This window comes from Plecotus auritus (genome assembly GCF_963455305.1).
Source record: "Plecotus auritus genome assembly, chromosome: 2".
NCBI lineage: Eukaryota > Metazoa > Chordata > Mammalia > Chiroptera > Vespertilionidae > Plecotus > Plecotus auritus.
In genome coordinates, this window is record NC_137771.1 from 18800187 (window position 1) to 18823612 (window position 23426).

The 23426-nt window shown below is 48.1% G+C and overlaps 2 protein-coding genes across 9 annotated transcripts in view; one reads left to right on the forward strand and one right to left on the reverse strand.

Annotated features, from left to right (window-relative positions):
* The window catches only part of MECR (mitochondrial trans-2-enoyl-CoA reductase), a 32242-nt gene extending 19333 nt beyond the window's left edge, over positions 1-12909 (reverse strand). The window contains exon 1 of one of the 3 annotated variants that reach the window (XM_080658102.1): positions 12676-12909. In XM_080658102.1, coding sequence (XP_080514228.1) covers positions 12676-12848 — 173 coding nt within the window. In that variant the 5' untranslated portion in view covers positions 12849-12909. The remainder of the gene's footprint in view (positions 1-12675) is intronic. The other 2 variants (XM_080658101.1, XM_080658103.1) reach the window with 2 other exon arrangements.
* Positions 12910-20317: 7408 nt separating this feature from the next.
* The window catches only part of PTPRU (protein tyrosine phosphatase receptor type U), an 83407-nt gene continuing 80298 nt past the window's right edge, over positions 20318-23426 (forward strand). For all 6 annotated transcript variants that reach the window (XM_080654176.1, XM_080654177.1, XM_080654178.1 and 3 more), the window contains exon 1: positions 20318-20499. In XM_080654176.1, coding sequence (XP_080510302.1) covers positions 20427-20499 — 73 coding nt within the window. In that variant the 5' untranslated portion in view covers positions 20318-20426. The remainder of the gene's footprint in view (positions 20500-23426) is intronic.

The following is a 23426-nucleotide window of genomic DNA, read 5'->3' on the forward strand; positions in this document are numbered from 1 at the left end:
TGTCCTTCTCCACCCCCCCAGACTTCATGTTTGCAATGCTTTCTCTGCCCAAATGTACTTGTTAAGCAATATTTCTCTTCATTTTTACTTATTAAAGGCACATAGAACTGCCAACCAGGGACTCTTAGCGTTGGGCAACAATGTAACTGATGTAACTCTATCCACTTTCTTTTTTTTTTTTTTAATTTTTTTGGTTTTATTTATTTATTTTTTATTAAGGTATTATATGTGTACATATCTTACCATTGCCCCCCCCCCCACCCCAACTCTATCCACTTTCTACTTTTAATTATATCTGAGGCTCCATCTTGGGGTAAAGTGTGATTTTCAAGAAATGTCTTATACTAATAATAAATTAATGGTGGCAGGTATTTATTATACAATGTCCTGTGCTGAAGGTTTCAAATACATGATCTGATGTAAGATGTAACACTCCTGTGAAGAAAGTATTAATATTTCCATTTTTTATATATAGATACTTTTTTTACCCTCACCCGAGGATATGTTTTATTGATTTTAGAGAGAGAAAGGGGGGGGGGGGAGAGAGAGAGAGAGAGAGAGAGAGAGAGAGAGAGAAAGGGAGAAAGATCGATGTGAGAGAGAAATATCAGTTGCCTCCTGTGCCGGGGTTCTTGTTCCGGCATTAAGAAAGGTTCAGCAATCTGAAGAAAGGCTGTGTGTAACTTAAGTAAGAGTCCAGAGACAAAAGATAATTTTGAAAGGCATTGGGGGTCAGAGGAGCCTAGCTAGAGAAACTAAGTTCTCCTTGTCTCAGGACCCCTTGCTTTTTATTAACACAAATTGTCCTAAGGCAATGTGGAGATATACACTTTAAAGGGTAGGATTTTGTCTACAGAGTACATTGTCAGAATGGGGAATAGCCTACGGCTGTTCAGGTGTTTGGCCAGTAGGAGGCAATAACATGTAGATTAAGATGCCCTGAGCTGTCTGGCAGCAAACAATCAATTTAATGCATCCTTTTCAGGTTTGGGAAAATGCCTTTAGCCATTCCAACAGGCGATAACATATGTGACTCAGCCCTTGTTGAGTCCCCAAGTTCCATCAACCTTTTGATGAAACTCTTGCAATTATGACATGCTGGTTTCCAGCACTCCTGTACGCACCCTGACTGGGGTTTAAACCTGCAATCTAAGTATGTGCCATGACCGGGAATCAAGTCTGCAACCTTTTGGCGTACCAGACTACACTCCAACCAACTGAGCCACTCAGCCAGAGCAATATTTCTATTCTATCAAGTAGGAAATGGAGGCTGCCAGAGATTATGGAATTGACACAGGGTAAGATAACTGGTTCGTAGCAAGGCTTCTCTTCAAAGCCGGTGCTCTTGTTTACCTTCCTCTGTATCACTATCCTGAAATTAGTGTGGGGATCCACATGACTGCCCACAGGACCCCTGGAGATCTAGGGACCCCAATCTGGAAATCCCTGTACCAGATTATGACCAATTTTTTTTTTAATCCTCACCCGAGGATATTTTTCCATTAATTTTTAGAGAGAGGAAAAGACAGAGAGAAATATCGATGTGAGAGAAACATCAATTGGTTGCCTCCTGCATGAGCCCTAACTAGGGCCTGGGCCAGGGAGGAGCCTGCAACCAAGGTACATGCCCTTGACCAGAATCAAACCTGGGACCCTTCGGTCCGCAGGCCGATGGTCTATCCACTGAGCCAAACTGGCTAGGGCCAGATTATGACCAAATTGAGGGAGGCCATTCCTCACCATGATTGAGAAACAGCTAGCTATAAAAAACCAAAGTAGAGACAGTCTCTACAGAAAGTGGTTAACTAGGAAGAAGTTGATGACCAGGGCAGAGAGAATTAAGAAAGGGATTTCCCCTCCTTTTTAGGTAAATATTAAGGAATGCATGTATTTATACAGCTGGAGGAGGGGGGATCCTTGTAATAGTAATAACAGTAATAACCACTGTTTGAGTGCTAACCAGTGAGTCACTCTTCTAAGTGCTTTCCACACCAGCTTTCTACTATTATTCTGATTTTATGCCTGAGGAACAAAGGCACAAAAGAGGTAAATGACTTGCTCAAGGCCACCAAAAGTAGTAAGTGGCTGATCTGATGTGAACCTGGCAGTCTGATGCTAGAGAAGCCAGATGGTTAGTGGCTTCCCCCGACCAAGCAGAGGGCAGCCAGGTGAGCAGCAGCCAGGAGCGGTGTGCGGACTCGATCCTTGCTGGATGGGCCTGGGAAGGCGGAGAGGTCAGCAGCCTCCAGCTGGCTAAGCAGGGAGGCATATGTTTCTCTGTGATCGCACGTGTAAGTCTGCACTGCAAAGAAAAACCCTGCCCAGAGCACATGGCCTGGGGACTAGGGCCCCTCTGTGTTATCTGTACTGCTTCTCTTGCATTTTCACAGATAATCCGTTCTTCTGTAAGCTGAAAAGTCCATGCACTCAAGCTACTTAAGGACATGTTTTTTTCTGCATTTTCTGTATGTTCTTGCCTCAGCCCAGAATTTCGTTTCCACAGCTTCTCTATGAAGGGAAAAATTCCCTTCACCTTTTAAAACCCAACTCAAATTTTACTTCCCCTAAGACATCTTTTGACACTCTTCTTGGCCTTGGAAAAAAATCATGTGCTCTATCCTGCATGCTCCCAATCACAGTGATCATACCATGAGACCATCTTACCCGAGTTCATGGCTTTTTAGTTTATGAAGTCTTTTCATAGATTTTTTTCAATTGATCATAAGGTATTAAGTTCACATTCCTTTTCCAAAACTCTTGGGGTGAGATGTATGTACTTCAGGGTTCCGAACCATGTATTATCTACACCCCACGTAGGGGCTGGGGCAGCATTCTATGATCAGACACATTGTTTTCCAGCAAAACGTATGAATCATCACACTAAGTGGAATGAATAATGACCGTATAAAACTTCATGTGAGAGATCAGGTTCTGCCTCCAAAGGAGTTATGCAAAAATAAAAACAAATTAAAAAAAAAACACCAAAAAACAAGGGTCAGTTTTCAGAGCTTTTTGGATTTTGGAGTTGCAGATATGAACTCAGAATTGGATCCAGGTCTTCCAGACTCAGTTCAGTGCCCTTTTTACTGACCTAGTTTTACAGTCAGAATGTGTATGCATGTTGTCTATTAGATTGTGAGGTCATGAAGGGCCGAGAACTTTCAGTCTTAGCATAGTGCCTGCGACCAAAACAGTGCTCAATGCTTCCGAAAGAAATGATCCAAGTTTCTCTTCTAGAGAGAAAATGTGGCATAGAAGTGCCAGTCATTCAGGGGAGACACTCAAACCAGGGGAGAGACTCAAACCACAGGGACTTAGCTATTGAGGCTTGTATTTCTCTTCCTGGTTTTGGGCTGTTTAGGACAACACACCTAAAGGATGGGTGCAGATAAACAATGGAGATCCTTAAGAGAGTCCGGTCTAAGCAAAAACCCTCGACTGTTTTCCTCACGGGAAAGTTCACCTTGCATCTGCAATAAAATTGTACTTCTTGTTTTTTTTTTTTAATATATTTTATTGATTTTTACAGAGAGGAAGGGAGAGGGATAGCGAGCCAGAAACATCGATGAGAGAGAAACATTGATCAGCTGCCTCCCGCACAACCCCCACTGGGGATGTGCCCACAACCAAGGCACATGCCCCTGACCGGAACCGAACCTGGGACCCCTGAGTCCGCAGGCTCCATCCATGAGCCAAACCAGCCAGGGCAAATTGTACTTCTTAAAAGTCTGGATGACCACGGCCAAGATGAGAATACAGGGAGACCTCAGTTCATAGACAAAGGGTAGAGCATGGATTTGGATTGAAATACGCAGTCCAGGTTTGAATCCTGCCTTGGTCAGTTACCAGCTACATCAACCTCCAAATACTTGTCTGTGAAATGGGGAGAACACTAGAACCTCCCTCACAGGGTTAAATGAGTTAATGTACATAAAGCATTTGCTAGAGTACCTGACACACAGTAGATGCTGAAGAAAGGGCACCTGCTATCATTTGTACTATCTTACATCTTCCAGTCAGTCAGCCTTTGAAACAATTAGCTGGCTATACCTCTGGAAAGAATCATTGAATCACTGAAAGGAAGACAAATTTTTTGGAAAACTCAAGTAAATTTAATTCAACAGATATATACTGACAGTCCTACTAAGTGTCAGATGTGGTACCAAGGGGTTTAAATATGAAAAAGTAACATCTGCCCCCAGAGCTTGCTGGTGTAGGGGCTCACACCCGGGAGAAGTGCTACCTCAGAGGCAGGCTTGTGCTAGAGCTCACTGAGAGTTTAACCGTCTGGGGGAAGAAAACACAGGTGAGCAAAGGGGCTTTGGAAGAAGTGATACCCTAGTTGCAGCTTGAAGGATAAACAGGAGTTTACTGGGTGGATCGAGAGAGGAATGGCAATCCAGAGAGAATGGCAAAGAATCTGACCTGACAAGAGGCCAGGCTACAGGTGCAGTCTGGATTGGAGCCCCTGGAATGGGCAGGACTGGACCACCTAGAATCTCTTTAATAAGAAGTGGCATTGATGTCACTTGGTGTCCAACTCCACATGGGAGTTGTGGGAAGTCTGAGAGCTCTTGGGCTTTTGGCTTGGGTAACTGGATGGTGACAGAGGGAGGAAGGAAGAGTGGTTTGGAGTGGGGAGAAAGCTTGAAGCAGGCTGGTACAGAGCAGAGGGCACCTGGGCTAGACACAGAGCGGAGTCAGCTGTGTTTGTAGGTAGCGTCTAGGGTAGTAAGTAAACATATTTTGGGCGATGGCTGGATAATTAAATGACAACTAATGTTGACAGTTTACTGGGCTCCAGGCATTGTGCTTAACATTTTATGTACCCAATGCTGTCTTGTCCTCAAAACACCTATCTGGAGGATGTTATCAACCTAATTTACATATAGGAAACAGAGAAGCCCAAGGTTAAATGGTTAGACTTGATCTGAAGCTTGATTCCAAAGCTCAGCCTGTTGAACAGTAAGCCGGCATTCCTCTGCTGTGTTTGTGGAATTCTTGTCCAGAGGGATATTATTAGGTATTCCCTGGGGTCCGATACATTTGGGAAATGCTGCCTCCTAAAGCCCTTTCAGACTGCACATTAGAGTCATACAGGCTCTGAGAAGTCCTCCAGTAAAGAAACCCATGTGGCTTTGATCAATCAGAGCTCCCCGTTAACGGAGCTGGGGACACTATTTTCACAGCACAGCAAATAACTGCCTGCCTCCAGACAGCAGCTTGAGAAGTGCTGTACTGGGCCACCCCTTGCTCCCTGTTCTCTTCTTTGTCTTCTGGGCAACCTAGCTGCTCTGCCAGGTGAAGTTCACAGAAGTGGGGGGAAGGAGAGTGTGATGGGATGAAGACCTAGGACAGTGGTCCGCAAACTGCAGCTCGCGAGCCACCATTTGCCGCTCTGTTGACTAATGAGTTTGCCGACCACTGGGATAGGGGCTTAATCACAAGGAACAACAACAGCCTGTAATTATTGGATTGGAGAGTCTAGGTAAGTGGTCGGCAAACTCATTAGTCAACAGAGCGGCAAACCGCGGCTCTCGAGTCGCATGTGGCTCGTGAGCCGCAATTTGCGACCACTGACCTAGGAGATGGAAAGTTGAAACTGCAAACACAGGTGGGTGAGGGGGGCAGGCAGGCCCGACACATGCTGCCCGCCTGGGGGAAGGTGTGTTGGTCCAGCTGCCTCTCCCCGGGGAGACCAGCCCCAGCCTGCCCCACGGAATGCCATCAATACCAGACACCGCTGTTCCTGCAGAGTTCTAACAGGTCGTCAAGGATACCATTCTGCAGAGACAGGAAGGAAAATGGGGCGAGTCTGAATTCCAGGAGTTGGACTGCTGATATGATAGTAATTCCCCCCCACACACCTTTTTTTTTAACTCCCCAAAGGAACTGGTGGCTGTTGCGGAGATCAAACGAGGCACCCAAACACAGCCTGGCTACATCTCAAGTCACTTCCCCTGGACGGTCAGGGTCTTCCCCTGTGAGCGTAATGGCGCCATGCAACTCAGCGGGATGTCCCTGTCTCCACTCAGCAGATCCCAGACCAGATAAGTCACAATGGCTCCTTTGAGGCTGAGGCTGTACACCTGTGATGCCATCTGAACTACAAGGGAGACAAAAGCAGGCAGAAGAAAGAGGCTTTTGAGAGGGGGAAAAAGAGGCCAGCGCTCTGGGGACTGCCTCAGTTATATTTGCTGTGTAAGGCGAGCACTAGCCAGCGCCGCTAGGATATCTTTCCCACCTTCTGCATTTAATTAGCAACCGTTTGTACTATCTTGCATCTTCCACGCAGTCACCTTAAACTGGTCAATATGATTTTGAGCAGAAAGAACAGGCAGGGAGACAGCCATTGAACACTGAGACTTTCTCATCTGTTCATTACACACAGCCAAGAATGTGTGTCCCATCACAAGGACACGCTGGGTGTAGGTAACCGACACCTCCTGTGGCTCTCCCCAGTCTGTCTGCAGCCTCCACCATCACAAAACAAGCCTTCCTCTGTGACTTGGTGAAATGCCTGGAGTGCCGAGTACATTGTTCTGAGATCTGATTAGTAATTAATAAGCAGAGCACAACTGGGAAATCGTGGAGGGATGAAGTTTTTCAGCTCACAGCTTTTAACAGCTCACCCCCAGCAGGGGATGCTGGTGGCCTGGATTGGGGGGGTTCTAAAGGTCCTCAGCCCTCATGGAGCTGCTGTCCCTGAGCAGAGATCCTTGTTCCGTGTTTCCTGGTGTGCCTCTCTGCGTCTCTGCTGGCTTCCCTGACTCAAAGTAATACTGCCCTCCTACCATCCAGGACTTTCTGCACAATCATTTTGAACGGAAGGGAATCAGAGACTGAGGGCAACTTCTGGAAGTTTCTACCCAGGGTTGGCAAAGAAAATTTCTCCCTTCTTTCTCAATCCCTACTCTCCCTTAATTAAAATGATCACAAAGCTTGCAAGCTCTGCAATATTCTACATCTGCTGACATCAGGACACTTGCTTGAAGGGAGCTGCAGAGTCTCTGTTGCTTAGTTTGCTGAGGCCTAACTCTCCTTGTGGCTCCAGAGAGCAAGACTGAACCACAGCAGGAGGCCGAGTCGCTACTGGCAGCTCCTTTCTGGTCTCTGACAGGTATCATGCAGGCCCCCCCTGGGGGGCTGCTGATTATGTACGGAACCAAGGGCAAAGGGAGCCCTTGATGAAATCTTGTGCCCAAGACCCCGGATTTCTGGCCACAGCACTGCTCCCTGGAGGTTGCTAGAGCAACCACTGGCAAGCGGGTAGTCCCATGCTTGCTTCAGTTTCATAGAAGTGTTGGAGCTGGACAACTGTTGGATCAAAGAGGATTCATGCCTTATAACAACCCCCATGGCTGCAGAACTGTGCTGAAAAGAATGCTGAGGTCTCATCTCGTCTTGGCAGGCAGGAGAAAGTGTCGTTTGGGGAGGATGGGGTAAAGAGGTGTGCAGGTTTTGAGGTACACAGAAGTGGAAGCTGTGAAGGTTTATCAGCATAGAATATAGGAGTGTGGGGACAGCATGAATGCTTGTATTTACCATTGCTGACCTGGGTTGATCCCTTTATCAAAGAGTAACTGAGAATAAAAAGGAGACTGGAGTGATTTCCTCACTGTAATGAGTGGCACAGTTGGGACTAGAACCCTGGCCAGGCCCCAGTGACATCCCGAACCACAGACTAACCTGGTGTCAGCTTTGCTTTTCCTTCTCTAAAACGAACCCCGCCCCCCCACCCCATCCAGGGTGGGAAAGGCCTGGAACTGTATCAGAGAGTGGCAGGAGCTGCTGGGAGAGGACCAGGCAATCATAGTAACTTGGAGTGTACTGGGTGGCAGCTCTTCTCCCAGACACTGGGCACGGGTGAAACCCCTCCTTCGTGCAGCTCCTCAGGGGTGTGCCTGCCAAGTTTCACCCTCAGAGGCAAGAATGAGGAACTGGGGCTAAAAGGGCTTGGCCCTAAACCCCACAGCCTAGTGTGAAGTCCAGAGCGAAGGTAATGTTCGAGTGGAATCTGCTTGAGTTAGAATCCCGTGAGCTCAGGCTAGTGCCCTCAGAGCCTGTTTCAGCAGGCACCTCCCTCAAAGGATTACATGTAGGCACTTCCTAAATATCTGTTGATCAGACACACCACATGCAGGATCTTCTGCTTGGAACATTTCTACACTTTTCCTCCTGGACTAGAATGTGAGTTCCCTGAGGACAAAGACCATAGATTATTTGTCTGGGCATTCTCAGTGCCCAGCACTTACTTAAGTTATTTTTTTAAGGAATAAATAACTTAATGAGTTCTGTTCCCCTCTCCTTCATTCATGACCACGATAAAGAGCTCCAGGAGACAAGACAAAACAAACAAAATCCCAGTTTTCAACAGAGTGCCAAACCAAAATGCTAAATATTTTTCAAAGTACTATAATTCTGTTTTAAAAAACCAAGTCACCAGCATAGAGTTTGGGTTTTCAACACTAACATCAACTGCAAAAAGGAGAGATCCCCTGAGAGCAAACAGTGCCCTACAGTGAGAACTCACTACCTACACAGCCTGGCTGCCCACCACCTGCTCCCCCAAATTCCATCTGGTTAACAGAGTGGGTATGTGTCCAAGGGTTTCACAGCTTGGCCTCATTGTAAGCAAGCAGCAGGCAGGTGAGAAAGCTGTGATGACCAGGATCTGGAAAATGGAGGAGACAGAGGACATTCTTACTGTCTTCCCTAGGGTGGGGCTGCCCTTCTTATGAAGAGTAGAGACTTGGGGTCGCCTGAATGACCTATAATCCCATCTTCTCTTCTGACCTATCTTATTCCCAATGTTATCTGCCATCTCATTCTAAAAAAAAAAAACACTTGGGATGATTGTCATTGTTTCTTCAGGTCTATGTCTATATCGAGGACTATTAATAAAGCCACATCCTAGATGTCTGATCTTAGACAAGTGTCTTTCCAGTTTCTTGAGCCTCAGTTATCTTGTCTGTAAAATGGGGATAACAATGACCAAACCCCAACTGAGTTTAAAATTCCATAATATATCTGGAGAGCTTAGCCCAATGCCTGCCACATAGTAGGTATAGAATGAATGAGAGCAGCTTTTACCGTTAGACCCAGAGAATGCAAAATTCTGAAAGGGGACTTTCAGGAACAAAAGGAACGGACATTGGAGTATGTGGGAACTATCTGATAGAGCAGCAATTGTCAACCTTTATCATCTCACGGCACACGTAAACTAATTACTAAAATTCTGCAGCGCACAAAAAATTATTTTTTGCCGATCTGACACAAAAATAGGTATAATTTTGATTTATTCACACCAGACAGCTATTGTGCTGGCGATTGTCATTTTTTCTTTTTAATTTGACAATCTAAGGGAAAAGAGGTCAGTGCCCCTGACTAGTCAGGTATTGCATGTTTTAAAACTTTTTGCAGCATACCAGTTGAAAATCGCTGTGATAGAGAATCCGGAAGTCTTCACGAGGGGTAATAGCCTGGGGACCTCCGAAATGTCTAGAACGTTTGCCACTCTCCCATGTTGTAATTTTCTCCTGCACCTTTTCAAAAATCCTCACCTGAGGATATATTTTTTTAATTGGTATTAGAGAGAGGGAGGGAGGGAGGAAGGGAGAGAGGGCAGACAGAAACATTAATTGGCTGCCTCCTATGTGTACCCCAACCTGGGATCAAACCCGAAACCGAGGTATGTACCCTGACCTGGAATCGTACCTGCAACCTTTTTGGTGTATGGGACGGCACTCCAACCAACTGAGCCACCCGATGGGCTCTCTTGCACATTCTTACTTCATTTAGATCAGCTGTTCAATTCTTTAAATGAAAAAGGCCCAAGTATATAGGGGAGTCTATTTTTGGGGGGAAAAGAAAGAAACTATAAAAGATCAGGGAAAGACTTAGTAGAGGAGGGAAGAGCTTAGTTTGGGGGCCACCAGAATGGAAGAGAAGGACATTCAGAATGTTGAAATGAGAACAGGAGCTCCCTGGAGGCCTCATTTTGAGAAGTTCCACCACACCTCAGACCTGAGCAGACTGTTCCTCATTTCCTCCCTGCTGCTCCCAGAGCTCTGGCCCACAGAGCAAACATCACTAACCACGCTAGTTTGGGAAATAGTCTGCTTGGACTCTGAGTACTTCCATGACCCTATCTGGTGTAACCTGACCCACATACCCAGTTACTAGGATATTTAAAGGACACCTGATTCTTTCTGTGACACCGCCGTTACCTTAAACCTCCTAAGACATGACTACAAAGAAGAGAATCCCAGCCTCTGGCTTCAGTCCATACAGGAACAAGTCAAATTGCCTGAATCTGGGTCAGAAAGGAAAGCTGCCATTCTCAGGCAGAGTGAGAACCGCCTGCCTGCCTGCCTGCCAGTCCACATCCACAGGACAAAGGTTCTCAACCCAGGCCTGCACATCAGTCACGTGGAGAGCTCTGAAAACACAGATTTCAGGGCCTCCCTAGACTTACTAAGTACTTCAGGGGTAATGCGTGGGGATAGGTAGTTTCTAAAAGAGTCATAGGTGACTGAGATGTGAAGCCAAAGTTGAATGCAATGCTTTACGGAAGTATCATGTTTTGAACTTCTGGGAAATTACTAGGGTTCCATACAAGGAGACAAGACAGTTATCCTTTTTCCCTAAGTGGCATCAGCAACAAGTCTGTTCCAGCTTCCCTGGCTCTTCGGGAGGAGGTGATCAATCAGGAGACAACTGTACTCAACTGCCTAACCTTCCCGGGCCTTTCTGCAGGGTCCCTGAACATTGGAGATGCCTTCTTCATCGCCACAGAACTCAATAAAAGGTGCACTTCTTACTGAAATCGGATACAGATTTAAGAACATGTTTGGAGCACCTGTTTTGTGACAGGCCCTGTACCAGACACATACATCACAAGCCTGTGAGAGAGGAACTACATCGTTCCTGTTTGGGGTGCAATCCTGGAAAAGGGGTGTTCACCAGAGCTTTACCAGCTCATTACAGCACAGTCCTCAAAAAAATATATTACTTATGATCAACATACAATCTGGGGTTTAATGGTGACTTATTACTCATGAGCAACATACAGTTTGGGGTTTACTGACTGATGAGTCTTCTCAAAATTCTTTTGGTCTCAATATTCGAATGGTGGATGTGGCTAGGCTGAGACCTTGAAATTATCTGAGGCTTATCCCCTCGGGCTGTCAAAACATCTCTCGTCTTTTTTTTTAAAGTAAAAATATGGGATGCTTCATGAATTTGTGCGCCATCCTGGTGCAGAGACCATGCTAATCTTCTCTGTACTATTCCAGTTGTAGTACATGTGCTGCTGAAGTGAGCACTCTAGTCTGTATTTTAATCATGAAAATAATTCTGTTTGCCTATCCTCTGGAAAACAAGCAAACCATTTGCTGGGAATCAAACCGTTGTAAACAAGGGACTGCAGCAGAGTATGTAGGTACTTTTTGGTGGAAAGTATTAGATTGACCTCAGCTGACTGGCGCTATGAGCTATGATTGTATTGTCTTCATTTTTAAAGATGATGAAACTAAGGCTCAGAGAACCTCAGTAACTTGCCAAACATACAGCTAGGACAGGGAGGGCAAGAATTTGACCCCAGGTTTTCTGATTTCCAGGTCAGTGCTTTCACTGTAGCCCCACTACAGTGACCCCACTAGCCCTTTTGGATAGCCAAACAGAAGATATTTTAGGTTCCGTTCCAGATCATGTAACAAAACTAGTATAGCAATAAAGTGAGTCATAATCTTATTGCTGGTAATGGGGTCTTGCCTAATTCGCAAAACACAACGAGCAATAAAGTGAAGTATCATAAAACGAGGTATACCTCTAGTTACTTATGGGCAGACTTATAATGGTTGAAAATGCATATACTGTTTTTATAAGTCACATGCAAAAATCATTTATTAAGATCTAATAGAATTTTAGGAGGACATAATTATAAAAGCAATGAGAGCTCAGAGGGGCTGAGTGACTTGTCTAAGGTCAAACAGGCCTTGTATTGGCTCCAAAATAGGAGCACTTTTAACTAAAGGCACACAGCACAGTGGACAGGAAATCACACGGGACCAGGTGTCAGAAGCCATGGATTCCTGCCCCTGTTCCAATCTGTATTAGTAGAGCACTTTGGACAAGTCCCTTGTCCTTTGTAAAATGTAAACAATGATCTCTGACCTACTTTAGTGAGAAGTGAAGATGCAAATGGATGTGAAAGTATTCTGAACACCCTCTCCAAAAAATAACAGAAGGTAAGAACTTGGGCGGATCCGTCAGTCAGACTGGATTCAAATGTCAACTCTGCCACTTTATGGATGTGTGACTTTGAGCAAGTGATTTTACCTCTCTAATGCCTCAGTTTTCTCATCTGAAAATGGGGTTAAATCAAGTACCTACCCCAGAGGTGGTTGTGCCGATTTACACAGGGATTGCCCGACATATATAATCCTCCATCAATAAACGTCAGCCACTATTACAGTTAAACTTGTGCCTCTCGGATCTTCAACTTCTTTGAAACACGGACTTTCTGAGCTACCAAACGTACCCTGGGCTTCAGTTTCGGTCCTATTATTCTCTACCTTCTTCCTTGGACCCAGTCTCTCCCTTCCCAGTCTCCCTTCTCCACAGCCCATCTGAAAACCCTACAAGAATCCCCGTTTCGGCGCTGTCTCTTACTCGACGACCTTGGTCGGGTGCCCGTGGTGGCCATAGATCAGAGCCCGGACCCGGGAGCCCTCGGCAGACGCGGAGTAGGAGGCGGCAGCAGGCGGGCGGCAGCCGGAGGCAGGGAGCAGCCTCCGCCGCAGCAGGGCCGGGGTCCGCGCCTCCCACAGCGCGCAGACCCACATGCTCACCCCAAGGATCTCAGAGCCGGACGCCCCGGGGACGTCAACTTCCCGCGACCGCGCGCCTGCCCCGCCCCCGCCCCGCCTCGTAACCACGCCCCTCGCTCCTTTTAAAGGGCCATCTCCTTCTTCCGCTGCCCGCGCGATGGCTCCTGGAGAGATTGCGAGGGGGGCCAGGGACGCGCGGTGGGGGGACCTGCGGGAGTCGCGGGGATTTTGAGCCTGCCAAAGTTGATCTCCCAAGGAGCGACCGAGACTGGCCTAAAGCTATGTCTGCAGTCTGCAATTTGTTGTTTGATTTGGGGGAAGACATTTCCCCTCCCCTGTCCTCAGTTTCTCCTTCTCCCCACCATTTATTTATTTATTCACTTAATCATTCATTTAAAAACATTTTTATTGATTTCAGAGAGGAAAGAAGAGGGAGAGCTAGAAACATCAATGATGAGAGAGAATCATTGATTGACTGTCTCTTTCATGCCCCACACTGGGGAGCCATCCCGTAACCCCGGGGAATATGCCCTGACAGGGAATGGAACCGTGACCGCCTGATTCATAGGTCCATGCTCTATCACTGAGCTATGTGGGCTGGGCCCCACCATTTATTATTGAGTGCTCACTGTGCCAGGTCATTTAAGGCATTATCTCATTTCATTCCCACTATCTTCTAATAGCATAGGAAGGCAAAGCTTACTTCCCTTCACTAAGTAGAGTACATGTAAGCTGCTGTGGGTCTGGAGTTAGAAGATTTAGGTTCAAATCCCAGCCCTGCCTCTTCCTATCTTGGGCAAGTGACTGAAACTCCGAGTCTTTCCTCATAGGTACAAGGGGGAGAATATTCCTCCTTTAAGATTGTTGTGAGGGCCCTGGCCATTGTGGCTCAGTTGGTTAGGCATCCTCCTGTGCACCAAAAGGTTTCTGGTTCGATTCCCTATCAGGGCACATGTCTGGGTTGCAGGGCTTGATCCTGGCAATGTAGGAGGCAGCTGATCAATGTTTCGCTCTCACATAGATGTTTCTCTCTCTCTCCCTCTCACTCTCTCTCTAAAAATCAATAAAAGTATTTTAAAAAAGATTGTTGTGAGGATTGGATGAAACAATAGAATAATGTTATATGGACAGGAGAGTACCTTGTAAAACGATAAGTGTGTTCAGGTATAAGGGAGGGATCACATGGAGGAGGGCCCCCTCTAAAAATGCTCAGTGTAGAAAGGAATTAAGCGGGACAATCGAAGTTCTTTGTGAAAAGATGTAGCCCAATAAAGACACTAGATCATATTTTTCACATTTTTGGTGGAGTGGAGACATGAGCATACCTAAACCCCAGTTGAATGTTAAGAATATGAGAGAAGGCACAGGTGGGAGTCAAGGAGACATGTCTGGGATGGGGGCAGGGTGGGGTATCTTGGAGAAGGTGCTGATGAAGCCAGTCCTGTGACTCAAAATCTTCAATATGCATAAAAACCACCTGAGGTTTCATCTTAGACCTACTGAATTAGAATCTTGGGGAGGGGTCCAGGAATGTACATTTCTTACAAGCTCTTAAGAATATTCGGATGCAGGTGGCCCAGGAAACAGGCTTTGAGAAACACCGAGGCAGGTCTGTGAAGGATAAGGAAGAGTTCATTTCTCTGGGTTTTATTGACCCAAAGCTTTTTAACTCAGAGTCTTTCCTCTGAAGAAGAGAAGAAAGCTAAGTGCTATGATGAAGGGTGCAAGTGCTGGATTCTGGCAAATCTGGACTTGAGTCCTGGCTCGGCCACTTTCTAAAACCACTTCAAAGTGATTTTGGACAAGTCATTTGGCCTCTCTGTGTCTCCATTTCCTTATCCTTAAAATGAAGGAAATAATAGTGTCTGTTTCAAGGCTGTTGTGAGGATCAAGTGAGATGTTATTCACTTCACTTGAAGCACTTAGTGCAAGAATGCTTGGCACATGAAAGCAATTGATGAATGTTATTGGGGGGTTATTGTGAAGATTAATGAGAAATGTCACATGTAAAACACACAGACTGGGGTCTGGCTCATAGGTCGTGCTCACAAAATGTTTGTACTTGCTTTTATTATAGAGAAAGTTGGTGTCCCATCATGGGGGAAACACTTGGTCCCACACAGCACATATTCTCCCTCTCTCTTTCTCTCTCTCTCTCTCTCTCTCTCTCTCTCTCTCTCTCTCTCTCTCTCTCACACACACACACACACATACACACAATACCCAGTCTTTATCTTCTGTTTTCACAGTGACACAGGTCGATGTCTGTGGTAAGACTCCGTAGGTGACTTTGAGCTGTTGACATTATCTTCTCTACCAAATGAGTTCCTCTGAATTATGGACAGCCCAGCCAGGAAGCCTGGAAAATCACCCAGCAGGCCTCTCTCCTTGGGGCTGGACTCAGGCCCCATCCATCCTGATAGTCATCACTTTTGGTTCAGGCCATCAGCTCTTGTTTGAACTGTGTCAGCAGCCTTCTTTCTAACGGAGATCCCCTCTCTTCTTTCTGCCTCCCCAATTCCTTTAGAGGGAACCAGAAGCTACAGTTCTTTGTAAAACACAATGAACTATTGATATATTAAACTTTAAATATATATTTTTATTGATTTGAGAGAGGAAGGGAGAGGGAGCGATGAGAGAGAATCATTGATTGGCTGCCTCCTGCACACCCCACACTGGGGATGGAGCCCACAACCCAGGCATGTGCCTTTGGCCGGAATCAAACCTGGGACCCTTCAGTCCACAGGCTGATGCTCGATCCACTGAGCCAAACCAGCCAGGGCATGATTCTATGCTAATGCTATCATTCTCTCACACTACTGACACATACTAAAGTCTTCAGAAAAATGTATGTGGGAAAACACCTTAAAACAAAGAAAAAATTATATTCATTGGAATTAATCTACCTTCTTGCAAATTAGAAAAATATGACTGGTTTTAATTCAGTGGTAACCCTCTTCCCCCCCCCCCCCCCGGCTTGAGGAACACCTGGGTTCCTCAAGGGGCAAGTTTGAAAACCATTGCTCTAGGAGTTCAAGTCCAGTTGTTCTGGCCTCCCATTCAAGACCTTTGCACTCTGTCTCCCAGACTGTCTTATCTCCTGCTATTGGACCATGCACAGCCCATGATCCAACCGTACCTGACACCCACCTTTCCCAGAACTTCCATGTCTCGTGCCTTTATTCAGGCTGCTCCTCCTGCTTGATATGCTCTTCCCTGCCTTCCCTGCCTGGGAAACCCCAGGTTCACATATAATTTCTTTGATGTTATTATTTTTTTAATATATATTTTATTGACTTTTTTTTTTTTTACAGAGAGGAAGGGAGAGAGAGAGTTAGAAACATTGATGAGAGAGAAAGATCAACCAGCTGCCTCCTGCACACGCCCCACTGGGGATGTGCCGGCAACCAAGGTACATGCCCTTGACCGGAATCGAACCTGGGACCCTTGAGTCCGCAGGCTGACGCTCTATTCACTGAGCCAAACCGGTTGGGGCTGATGTTATTTTCCAAAACCATAGGTTGAGTCAACTCCTGCTGCCTTTGTGTTTTCTCTGGACAGGTGTTACAGCCTTTAGTCTCTTATTTATGTATGTGCCCATGTTCCCCTCCAGGCAAGCGTGGGACTCTGTTTTGTGTATCTCCTTGATGCCAACACCCAATATGGGGCCTGGCGCGGGGCAAGTGTCATGCATATTCCATGAGTGAAAGTAATTGAATTTCCTCATGGCCTGGCCCTGCCTGTAGCGCTGTCTCCTTTTCCTTAGATTTGGGTCACTCCAGGGCAGGACTTTCCTGGTTCTTCCCTCTTCTCCCCAGGATTATAGAAGTTTGTGGTCCTTTTCAAGTGAAGCAGAATGTACTCTTTTCCGTTGTCCACCTGTTGCTCATGTTCTTTCTCCTTCCATCACAGTTTCTGCCCTGTAGGCTTCCCCCTGCACCAAGCGTGGAGGGGTGTGGCATCAGTCAGGTCTCGGTTTGAATCCTGGGCCCACTATGGACTAGCCATGTGACCTTTGGCGAGTACCTTATGCTCTCTGAGCCTTGGTTTCCACCTCTAAAAAAGTGGAATCAATGGTATCCCCCTGTTGGAGGCTTGTAAGAATCCTCTGCAAACAACAGCATCTTTGGTTGTTACTGCTGTTCATCAGATTTCTTTCCTTGAGTTTCATTTTCTGGGTAGTACTTTCTGTCTCTTCTCTCTCTCTCTCTCCATTTCTTCCCCATCTCCCTTTTCTTGCTTCTATCTCACTCCCTGTGACTCTCTATCTGGTTAACTCTCTGTCTCTGGTCCTTGCCTGTTGTCTTTTTGGCCACCTCCTGGCTCATAAGGGAAGAGACCAAGAGCCCAGGAGTCCTCAGCCCTGCCTCCTCCAGGCCACGGCAACCTCAATTGTGTCAACATCAGTGTGGAGCCAGCAGGGAGCAGAGGCAGTGCACAGGAAGGCCTGGATACACCTAGGCTCTGTTCAATGTCACTGCCCACTAGTTAGACCCATCTGCCCAGGCCCAGGGGTCTCTGCTTCCTCAGTCTGCTTTCCATTTGGCTGATTAGGGGACTTACTATTATTATTATTTTAAGATATTATTATTGATTTCAGAGAGGAAGGGAGAGGGAGATATAGAAACATCATTGATGAGAATCATTGATCAGCTGCCTCCTGCACGCCCCTACTGGGGATGGAGCCCACAACCTGGGTATGTGCCCTTGACTGGAATTGAACCTGGGACCCTTCAGTCTGCTCTATCCACTGAGCAAACTGGCTAGGGCTATTATTATTTTTAAAGAGACATAAAAACGTTTACTCTTCTGCTTAATGCTTCAATGGCTTCTCACTGCTCTCAGAGTTTAGCCCAAAGCCCCATAGTTTCTTGCATGACCTGCAGGCCCTGCCAGCCTCTACAGCTGCACCTGGCCCCCTTTCCTCCCCACTCATTTCAGCCCCCTTGGCCTCTCTGCTGCCCAAACCCACCAGCTTCTGCCTTTGCACAGGCTGCTTTCTCCGTCAGCCGTGTTCCTCCCCAGTGACTGTGTGAGGCTAGCTCCTTCTCATACTTCAGGTGTCAGATCAAATGTCACTACATCACTTGCTCAGGGAATCCCTCCAATTATCTTAAGTAGATCCCTTCACCCCATCCAATTATGTATCATAACACTCCATTCATTTCCTTTAGAGTACATATCTCAGATTGTAAGTATATATTTATTTCCATGTTTGCTATTGGTCTCTCCCTCTAAAATGTAAGCTTTGCGAGGGCAAGGACAATGTCTATATTAATTATTGAATTTAATATTTATTGAGCACTAACTACATATCAGATACCAGGCACTGGGATACGTGGCAGAGTCCTTGCCCTCAGGGAGCTGATGTTCTAGGGGTGGAGACAAATAATGAATACGCCATAGAGTAGGTGCTCTGTTTAAAACCGCAATAACCTGCTTCCCCCTCACTGTCAGACTTGCTGCCATTTCTCTGGTATATCAGTCTCATATACCAGGAAATTTGCTGGTTTGGACTGTTTATTTTTATTGTTTTTTTTTTTCCATTGGAATATAAGCTCCTTGAGGGCAGGGATTTTTGTCTGTTGTATATCTCCACTTTGACTCATAGCAATTGTTGAATAAATGAATCAGTATCCAGTATTTGTTGATTTGTTCCAGATGGAAGGCAAGTCTCGGCCCCAATTCAATTCAGGCTAGATGACCTTGATTCAAAATTTGGTGCTGTTGCATACTAATGCATAACCTTTGAAAAGTCCCGTCTCTCTCTGTATCTCGATGTTCTCAACTGTGTAGTTGGAATAATAGGGGTGAAGATTAAATTAGTCCACGGGGGTTAAGCACATAGAAGGTGTCTGGTCTTACAAAGTCATGGACAACTAGTTTGTGGTCATTGTACAAGGGCTTCTACGGGCCTATACTGTGTAGAAACCCAAATAATACTTAACCTGTGTAGCCAGAGTGCAGGCTAGAACCAATGAGAGTTAGTGAGGGAGGTAGGCTTCGCAGAATGAAAAAGAAGTTTCTAAAAGCCAGCATTGCAAGGAGAAATAGATGAATCCACTATTATTATGGCTGAAGACTTCAGCATCCCTCTGTCAGAAATGAACATTTTCAGCAGGTAGAAAATCAGGAAGGACATAGTTGAACGCCACATAATCAGTCAACTGGATACAGAGGACATTTACAGACTGCTCCACCCAACAACAGCAGAACACCCATTCTTCTCAAGCTCATGTGGAATATTCACCAAGGTAGACCACATTCTGGGCCATAAAACACACATCAGCAAATTCAGAAAAATAGAACTCATACAATGATTGCTCTCAGACCACAATGGAATTAAACTAGCATCAATAACAGAAAGAGCTGTAAAATCCCCAAATACTTGGAGATTAAGTAATACACTTCCAAACAGCACATGGGTCAAAGGAGAAATCTCAAGAGAAATGTAAACTATTTTGAAATGGCCTGGCCAGAGTGGCTAAATTGGTTGAGGGTCCTCCTGTGCACTAAAAGGTTGCTGGTTCAATTCCCGGTCGAACAATCAATGTTGCCCTCTCTCTCCCTTTCTCTCTCTAAGCGTGTGCTCAGGTGAGGATTAGAAAAACAAAACCCCACTACTTGGAACTAAAAGAAAATGAAAACACAAGGTATCAAAATTTGTGAGATTCAGTGAAAGCAGTGTTTAGAGGGAAATTTATAGCACTGAATGTGTATATGAGAAAAGAAGACAGATCTAAAATCAACCTTCTAAGCTTCTGCCTTAGGAAACTAGAAAAAAAGAGCAAATTAAATTTAATCAGGAAGTAGGAAAAAAATAATAAAAATTAGAGCAGAAATCAGTGAAAGGGAAAGCAGGAAATCAATAGAGAAAAACGAACCAAACTAAAAGCTGGTTCTTGGAAAAGGTGAATAACTCAACAAGCCTCTAGCCAGGCTAACTAAGAAAAGGAGGACGCAAATTACTAAGATCAGAAGTGAAAGGGGGACATCACTACAGAGCCCGTGGACATTAAGAGTATAATGAATACTATGACCAACTCTAAAAGTTAGCATTGCAAAGACCCAACCACTCACTCAAATAGGATGATGAGCCTTCCGTCCTTGAAGGTATGTACTAATGCGCATTTGGAGGGGCCTAGAGAGAGGGGTTGAAAGCAACAGACATCAAACGGGACCCAGGGTGTCTTTGGGTCTCTGTCCCTGAGAGCGCTGTGTGAGAGGTAGGCGTGGGCAATGAGCGAGCTCACTTGGGAATGTCGGTGCCAGCTCAGTGCAGCGCGGGTGGTGCCTAGGCCCAGCCTCCGACCTCCAGGCGCGGGGTGCAGGAGTGGGGGAGGGGCGCGCCGGGGCAGTTGGAGACCCGATCCGGCGGCAACACGCGAGGCTACCAGCAGGGGGCGCCCCGAGACCGCGGAACCCGCGGCCGGGCCTGACGTCAGCGCCCCGCTTGCTTGGGCTCCTGCTCTGGTCTCGGCGCCAGTCCCGCTCCGCGCTGTGCTGCTTCGCTCCGGCTCTAGCTCGGCTCGGGCTCGGCTCGGGCTCCGGTGGCGCTCCCCGCGCCGGGCGCGGGGCAGAAGGCGGCGCACCATGGCCCGCGCCCAGGCTCTGGTCCTGGCGCTCACTTTCCAGCTCTGTGCGCCAGAGACCGAGACTCCGGCAGGTAAGTGCGCGTCGGTCGCACCAAGCTAGCTCTGCCGAGTCCGCGGGCCGTGGCGTAGCTCGGAAGAAAGTGTGAGTTTTGGGTGACCGGGCGTTAGGAGCCTGCTCCCTGTGTGTGTCTGAGTGTTGGATGTGCGATCCTGTGCTCACGGTATCCTGTGCCTGCGACTGTTGTGTATCCATGAGATGTGTGTGCAAGGAAAGGTGCTGTGTGTGTTGTGTATCTACGAGTTCCTTGGGGTGAACGTTGAGTGCATTGAGGCATTGGGTATGCGCCGAGGGTGTGTGTGTCCGCCAGTGTTTAGTGTTTGCGCAGCCAAGTAGGTTGTGCATCTGAGTTTGGTTGTGTGGCTGGAGTTGTATCTGCTATGTGTTGCATTTTGTTTGCATTTTGTGTGCCGCGGCCGGGAGTGCTATTTGTTGTGTGTCTGAGAATGTGTTGTGTGTTTGTGTTAAGCTTGTGACCAGGAGTGCTCTGTGGATTCTGCCAGCGAGTGGATCAGGGAACGAGTGTGTGGTGTGTGTGCATGTGAGATCTATGTACGTGTGTGAAGGCGTGGGAACGGGTCCGGAACGTGTGTATCCGTGCGCTGTGTGCGCGATGTGTACGTGTGGGAGTGTCTGGGGTTGGTGGTGTGCTTCGCCCGGGGCTGCGTGGGTCCGAGTGAATGCCAAGTGTGCCGGGAATGCGTGTGTAAGAGCGTGTCTGGAGCGGATGTGAGTGTGAGTGTGAGTGTGTTCGTGTGTGCTGGCTGCGTGTCCAAGAATGTGGGGAGTGGGGTGCGCGCCTGGCCGTGGCTGAGTGTGTGCCCAGGGCCCAGGCCGCCCGAGGGGGCAGCGGCAGGATGTGCGAGTGTGTGTGTGTGCATGTGTGTGTTCCTCGCGTGTGTGCGTGTGTGGCGCGCGGGCCTGGAACAAGTTGTCCCGCGCGTCTCCACCGCCCCTCCCTGGTTGCGCCGGCCGGAGGCTCCGGAGGGAGGAAAGGGGCCCCGCGGCCGCAGACTCCGACATGTCGGGCCGTTTGTTGTTTCGCAAGTTCCGCGCGGCGCTGGCTGATCCGAGGCGGCGCCAGGGCTGCGGGACGCCGGGCGGGTGGCGGGGAGAACTGGGCGCGGGAGGTGGACGCGAGGGCAGTGGGGCGGGCTGAGCCGGCGGGCGCTTCTCGGGGGGCCGGGCCCGGGCGGGGCTGCGACGTCCCGGCGAGAGCAGGGCCTGGCTCTCGGCCCCAGACGGCTCCCCCTCCGGTTGCTCGCCAGAGGCGCCGCGGACGGGGTCTCCCGGGACACTCCCTCGGTGGACTCCGCAACTTTGTGCGGCCTCCCGCCGGCCAGGACCGCCGTGTGCGAGTGTGTCCATGTGTCTCTGTGCTGAGCGATCGCGCTGTCTCCGGGTGTGTTTCGGAGTCTGGATCTTTTGGTGTGTGTGTGTGTGTGTGTGTGTGTGTGTAGGTGTACGTGTGATGGGATATCAACGTGCATATCTGGAGCTTGTGCCTGTGGGTCCGTGTGTGCTGTGGACAGCGTGTCGACTGTGTGTTTGTGTGTGTCCCCAACCCCCCCAAAACCCCCACATCCCTCCCTGAGGCCTGTGTCCCCCTCCAGCGGAGTGGCTCCTGACCCCTCCCCTGGGGCGCGGGTAGGCGATCCTCCTCTCGGGGCCACAGCCTCCCCCACTCCCACCGATTGGGCGGCTCCAGCCTGGTTCCCCCCCCACCCCCGGGCGTCGATTGACAGGGAGACGCCCCCCCCCCCCCCCAAGCAGGGGTTAGCACGGTGCCCGTGCCGGATCAACACGTGCTGAGCCGCCTCTGCCCTGGTCCCCAGAGAGACTACTCCCGCCCCCGGCTCTGAGAACAGGCTTCCCCGGGATCGAGTTCACGGCCCCGCCATCCTCTCAAGCCTTTCGAACGCAGCTCTCCGCCCCCGCGGTCCCTCCTGGCCCCCGTGGTCCCTCCTGCCGCGGGCTCAGACCTGGGAACTAGCCCTGAGGCCCGGGGTCTGGCACAGCGTTAGCTTTGACCTCGTCTTGGAGACCTTCCTCTCTACCCTCCCCCCCCCCCCCCCCATCAGCCGTAGCAACTTTGTCCCCCGCCCCTGCCCTGAGATTAAACCCAAGGGGTGCAATACCTCGATTCCTAGAAGCCTCAGGTGCCCCAATTCCTGCTGGCATTGTCCTGCTGACAATCCTGGAGGATTGTCAAGAATTGAGGTTTTGGGAGTGAGACTTTAAGCAAATTACTTCCATTCTTCAGGCCTCAGTTTCCTCATATGCCTCGTGGGCATCGTAATAATGGTGTATGGTACTTGATAGATTGTAAAGTAAGGCTCTATCTGTGAATGCCAGGGAACAAAAGGTGGTTTTGAGAACTGTTAGAGAGTCCCAGGGGCTGTGAATTGAAACTCGGTGGCGTAGGGGGGTGGGGGGGCATCGTTCAAATTCTGCCTCCACCACTTGCCGTTTTTGTGACCTTGGGCAGGTCACTTCACTTCTTAAGTTTCTGGCACCCTTGTAGGTATTACTTACTGTCAGAGCTTAATTCAGAAGCTCCTAGTAGAAGGCGTGAGATCAGTCCTGGCCCCCAATCTATGTACAGTCTCAACCCGGCTCCCTGAATGCCTTCTGATTCCTCCCCTCCTAAGGCAGGGAGTGTGATGTCTCTCAGCCATGTAAATCTGGCAGTAATTTATTCCTCTGCGTGCTAGCTCATTTTGTCCTTTTGGTTGCTAGGGTTGTGGACAGCAGGAATGAGGGAGAGGCTGCCCAGTGGTTTCAGGTTGGGCAATAAAATCTTGTCTGGGCAGCTGGTCCTTCTCCCTGGGCCTGGGGGAGGGGATTCGGCAGGAAGCCTAGCGTGGCCAGAGGTGGGGAGGGGGGGTGGTTACTGAGCTCATGGGCAGCCTCCTGCCCTGCTCAGGTGTCAGGGAAAAT